Here is a 6,113-nt window from a genome sequence, read left to right on the forward strand (position 1 = left end):
TAAACTTAAAAACTAATACACTACAATTGAAAATCACTTAACAATACCTTTTCTTGGTTCTAGACCAAAAGATTAGTTTAGAAAGTGAGGGCTGGATTGATAAAAACTTTATCTAGATAATTGCATTCATGAAAAAAGAAACCGATTTAGATTGGAGTATGAAAATTCCAATTAAAAATCATCAAGTGAAATTACTAACCAATCATGATATGGCATTATGTCAATCGTGGAGATCTCATGAATAGAAGAGAAACAAACAATCTTCGACGTTGGTACATCCTTCCTTGATCGAATCAATCATGGTAGGTATAAGACCCCCAAGGTAAACAGGTTAATACCAACACCATTTATAAGCTTGACCTACCTTTTCACAATGACTCGATAGGAATCACTTTGGAAAGAACATACTCTGCAACTTGGATTATTGGTCATGGTCGATTAAGTCGAGTCTTTCATCCTGCACCAGTGGATTTGATCAGTTAAGACAAGCCTCCAAAGTAAACTTGTCGTTGATTGAGAACAAAAAATAAAATCAGTAAGAAAAAGATGAAAATTGAAAAATTAGATAAAACAAAATTTGAAATTGAAGATAAGATCAAATATGATGATGCAAATGGCAGAAATAGTTGTAGTATAATTGAAAATCCAAATGAAGGAATTTTAGGGTTAAAGAAAAATGAAAATATGTGTGAGGCTGTATTTGCTATAAATTTGATGAAATTTCTGTTATGCTATTCTTCCCAATGGAATCCTTAAAACAAAAAATAATATGATTCAAAATTAAAAAAAAAAAAGCTAATTAATAAAAATGAGATGTTTTTCTTTATATCCCACGTTTAAAACAAATTTATAATAAAATCCTAAAAACAATTTAAAAAATATATGATTTAATTATGATTAAGAAAAAATCTACTATAAATATAAAAAGTTAGTTAGGAAAGATATTATGATATAAGATTTAAAAATCCAAAATAAGACAATCATAGAAACAATTTAAAAATAAGATAATATGATATTTTAAATTTCAAACCAAGATTTGAAAATTAGTTGTGGTAGATGATTGAATATTCAAACTAACTATTGATACAGAAATTCAAAACAACCTTTAAATCACAAGATTTATGGAAAATTATCCGTAAATACGAGATTTGCGGATAATGGTCATTTCGTTTTTGTTTTTTATTTTAAAAATTAAACCTATTTTCATCTCATTTCTTACCATGATTCACATCTTTGTTAAATACAATGTTGAATTCTTAGTCAAATTCCAAAAACAAAATATTTTAAAAGCTATTTTTTTAGTTTTCAAATTCTGACTTGGTTTTTTAAACAACTAATAAAAAGTAGATAACAAATAAAGAAATTTAGAGGGAGAAGTAGTGCCTATAAATTTATTTTTTTAAAACAAAAACCAAAACCAAATGGTTAAATTTAAAAATTACGCGACTAAATAACACATTTTTCGTTGAAAAAAAATCACAATCAACAAATAAAATTATATCATAAGACAAAAGCAAATCAAATCATATTGCGTAAGGAAAAAGAAGAAGAGAAGAATCATTCTCTTCCAGTACTCTCTTCCATAGCAAATGAGTCTGAAAACTATGGCAACTGCTTCAAATGGGAAAAGAAGACAGACCCCAAGTCAATTGCAATTGACTTAATATTCTCAATGAAGAAGGAGACTTTTGAAAGTTCGAAAGATTTATCACTAAAGAGGTGAACAACCTCCATACGATCATATTCAATTACGATAGAGAAAAAATCATCTATATCATTATAGATAGTCGTAACTTTTGAATTCTTGATTTCGTTACATCTAAAAAAGATCTTAAAACCAATCCTGCAAATACGACCTAAGTAATCAAGAAACACCCAAACCAAAAACTATTAGGTTGTTTGTCAAAAGGAACGACCTTCATTACTTTAGTTCATAAACTAAACTTGAAAATTTAAAACTAAATTATTACCACTTTAATATATGTCTTTGCCATGCATATAGCAATCAATCCCTTCTTTGGTCCTTTTATTTAACAGACATTAGACAACCAAAAATTGCAATCGCACTACAGACGGCCCCCATTCGTCCACGTGTCCTCTCCCACTTTCACCTTAGTCTTGAAGTCTCTTTCTATAAATAAATAAACAAAACCAATATTAAAAAAAGTTGCCTCAAAAACAGAATTGCAATTTGCACCCAAATTCCACCATGCCAATAGAAAATTTCTCCCACTTTTATTTACACTCCCTTTGAAATTCTCAGTCAAACCATTTTCTCTGGTTTTTCCATACAAAAATTATTCCCCATTAAAGACATGCTTTCACCTTCCTTCCCATTTCCTACCTTCAAACTCATCATCATCATCATCTTCTTCTTCTTCTTCCACTGTTATAACCTCAGATCTCTCTGTTTCTCTGTTTTTCAGCTCGGTTAGAAAATTTGATTTGTTGAGTTTTCTTTTCTCCTTTTTCTGCGAATTCCCTTCTGGGTTTTGATCTTGGAGTGATTTTGAGAGATGGGTTTGAGTTCAAAACAGGTTTCGATCGATGGATTTGATTGGAGCAAGGCGCTAATGCAAGCACAGAAACTGGAGCTTCCAAAATTGGCTCCAAGCTCCGGCGTGAAACGAGCACAACACCAAAATCAGAATCAAATTCAGCCACAGATAGAGCAATTGAAGTGCCCCAGATGCGATTCAACCAACACTAAATTCTGTTACTACAACAATTACAACAAATCTCAACCTCGCCATTTTTGCAGAGCTTGTAAACGCCACTGGACCAAAGGTGGAACTCTACGAAACGTCCCTGTTGGTGGCGGCCGTAAGAACAAGCGCCTAAAAAAAAAACCAACCCCCAACTCCACAAAATCTTCCTCCTCCGCCGCCGCCTCCACCGCCGCTGACGTGATCAATCCCCAAATGGATGTTCATCATTTTCAAAACCTTCCTCTGTATCAGGGGCTGATTTTTCCCCCGCCGTCGTCAAGCAATTGGGCGGAATGCGAAAATTTCACCACAAGTTACGGGATTCTAAATTCTCAAAACCCCGATTTCTCGGCAGTTTCAACAACCACCTCAACGCATTCTCCAATTTCCCCAAAATTTAACAATTATTCGGATCAAGAATTGAAACCCACAGAAACAGAGCAACTCGCTCATCATCCATGGCAGCTTCCATCCACCGGCTGCGGCGTCGCCGACATGTCGAGCAGCTACTGGAGCTGGGAAGACATCAACACCTTCGCCGCAACTGATCTCAACATCCCATGGGACGACGATCATGATATCAAACCTTGAAAACCAAATCGCATTCCGGCCAACAGTATATACTATATAGTTTTTTTTTTTCCTTATTATATTATATGAATTCGAATTAAATCCATTTGATGAGCAGAATTGTACGAAAATTGAAATGGTAATTAGGAAATGAAGGTTTGTTGCGTTATGTTGAATTGAAATGGAAGATTGAAGTGAACAGAAATGGAAGGCATAGGGTAAAGGGGGATGGGGTCTGAACCAGTAGGGCTCTTGGGTGACAGAATGTGATCGAAGATTCTCTTTGTGGATATATAAAATTGAATTTATTGATTTTCATGTCCAATTATTATTATTATTATTATTATTTGGAATTACCATAATAAATAGGGTAATTTTTCTTTTCGTTTGTGCTCTAAAATTTTACAATGTATTAAAATAAACCTAAAAGATCTTTGAATTATTTCTTTATTTTTATTTTATATAATTATATGAAAATTTGAATTACAAGAATACCTTTAAAAAATAACTAGAGCGAAGATATAATTTTTTTTTAAAAAATAATAATAAAATAAATTACTGCAAACACATTTTAAATCTATTTTTAAAAATTCAAAGATAAAAAAGATACATTTTAGAAACTTAAAAGACCAATAAATCTTTTAATCCGTACTTCAGACGGTACTGTTTAAATATTAAAAAAAAATATAGATAGTTAAAATTGTATGAACCAAATGTACATATTTTTTTGAAAACTTAGAATTAAGAAGATAATTATGTATAATAATAATATTATTATGGGTTTGTTTATAGGGATTATAAAATGAAAGAGAAGTCAATTATAAATTTTGCACTAGACGTGTAAAATAGAAGAAATGTGTAAATTGTTTTTTAACTATTGAAATTGTGGCTAAATCATGAATGCTTTCAACATAATTAGATAATACTAAATTAATCTTAAAAATGAAGACAATGACAAAAGATAGGGAGAAAAAAATGAAAAAATAGATCCTCTTAGTTAGGGCATATCATAATAGGGCAATATCTAGTCAGCAGCTACCCCTAGCCCTTTTCATTTATACTTTTTTTGCCCATGTTATATTTCTTCAACCCATGTAAATAGCACTTTCTTTATGTTGCAAAATATGCTTGGAATGGAAAAATTTTGGACATAAGGAAGAAATAGGTGGAAAGGACAATATAGATGATTAGCCTAGTAGTTAATAAGGATTAAGAAAATGATAAACGTTTGTGAAGGAATGAGTTCAAATCAATAGTGGTTACCTTTCAAGAATTTAATATTTTACGAATTCTCTTAACAACTAGAATGTAGTAGTGTCGAATAATTATCTTGTGAAAATAGTCAAAATACATACAAGCATAATTTAACCGTTTTATTTTAAAGAGAATAAAACTTCAATTACTTTAATTTATAGGTCATTTATTAAAAAAAAAAATACTTTACAATTCATTTGAAAAAATAAAGTATAGTGAACAAATGGTTGCTCATACATATCATCTCTCTTTTCTTCAAACCATTCATAATATTATGAGTACTTTTTTTTTTTTTTTTAATAATATATGACACTAAGCCTGATTTTATTTTTATATTTTTTAATTTTAGGATAACCCTAATAAAAAATTGAATCATATATATTTTTATCTATATAAATTATATTTTGAGTGACAATAAACCATCATGAATTGACCTAGTGAAAAAAATGAGACATACTATCAATAAATGACTAAGGGGTCGAATTGTGACTATCGATATAAAAAAAATTTATTTTATATATATTGGGTGGCAATATTTATGGTCACGAAAAAAATAGTATGTATGAAAGCATTGAATTTAGGGCAAAAGGCATGGGAAGGCTAAGTGAATAGCATAGCATAGCCGTCCTGCCTACTTTAATCTCCATATGAAATTTATGTAATTTCATCATTTTGTTTGAACACTTTATCTCACTTCATGACCATACAAACACGAGCTTATGACTCATACTTTATAATATATAATTTTAGTAAAATAATTTAGCAGCTCCGATTTTTTGTTTTTTATTATTAAAATTTATGTTTGGTTTTTCCTAATTTGATACTTACAATTTTGTTATTTTCCATATAAATATTTGAATTCTTAGTTGTTATTTTCCATGCAAATATTTGAATTATAAGAAAATTTCTTTTAAAAAATAAGTTTCTGGAAACTATTTTTTAAAATTAGTTTTCAATTTTTTATTTTGATTTTAAAAACATCTCAAAATGTAGATAATAAAACATAAGAAAACAATGAATCCTTGACCAAACAACAGTAGCTAAAAATTATCGGAATAAAAGTTATTTTGGTATTAGTAATTAGCTGAGATTGTCTCAATTCAGAAGAGGGGTAGTTGATCACCCTTCGGTGGCTATTGTTCTATACCTCTGAAGTAACTTTGAAAAAAAACTAAATCAATTGTTTGTTATTCATTTCAACTTGTCTTCCACAACTGTTTCCTTGCTTAAGAACGAAAAATTAACCGAAGAAAATTATACAACGTGGAAATCTAACTTGAATACATATCTAATTATAGATGATCTATGGCTCGTCTTAACGGAGGAATATCCTTCTATCCCCGCTCGTAATGCATCCCAGCAATAAAGGATGTATATGATCACTACACAAAGGCCAATGACAAGGCCCGAGTCTATATCTTAATAAGTCTATCTGAAGTTCTTACCAAAAAAACATGAGGCGATGATCACTACACATCATATTATGGAGTCCCTTCAGGAGATGTTAGGGTAACCATCCTATCAAATCCGACACAAGGCCCTCAAATACGTTAATGTATGCGTGAAGGAAGACCAATCAAT

The 6,113-nt window shown here is 30.5% G+C and overlaps 1 protein-coding gene across 1 annotated transcript; it reads left to right on the forward strand.

Moving 5' to 3' along the window:
• Positions 1–1,906: 1,906 nt before the first annotated feature.
• On the forward strand, positions 1,907–3,603 carry LOC120072808 (uncharacterized). Its single transcript, XM_039025321.2, has one exon. The coding sequence runs from the start codon at positions 2,517–2,519 to the stop codon at positions 3,297–3,299; it is 783 nt and encodes a 260-aa protein (XP_038881249.2). The 5' UTR covers positions 1,907–2,516; the 3' UTR covers positions 3,300–3,603.
• The last annotated feature ends 2,510 nt before the right edge of the window (positions 3,604–6,113 follow it).

Source organism: Benincasa hispida, chromosome 3 (genome assembly GCF_027475165.1).
Source record: "Benincasa hispida cultivar pf3 chromosome 3, pf3_genome.v1.1, whole genome shotgun sequence".
Lineage (NCBI taxonomy): Eukaryota > Viridiplantae > Streptophyta > Magnoliopsida > Cucurbitales > Cucurbitaceae > Benincasa > Benincasa hispida.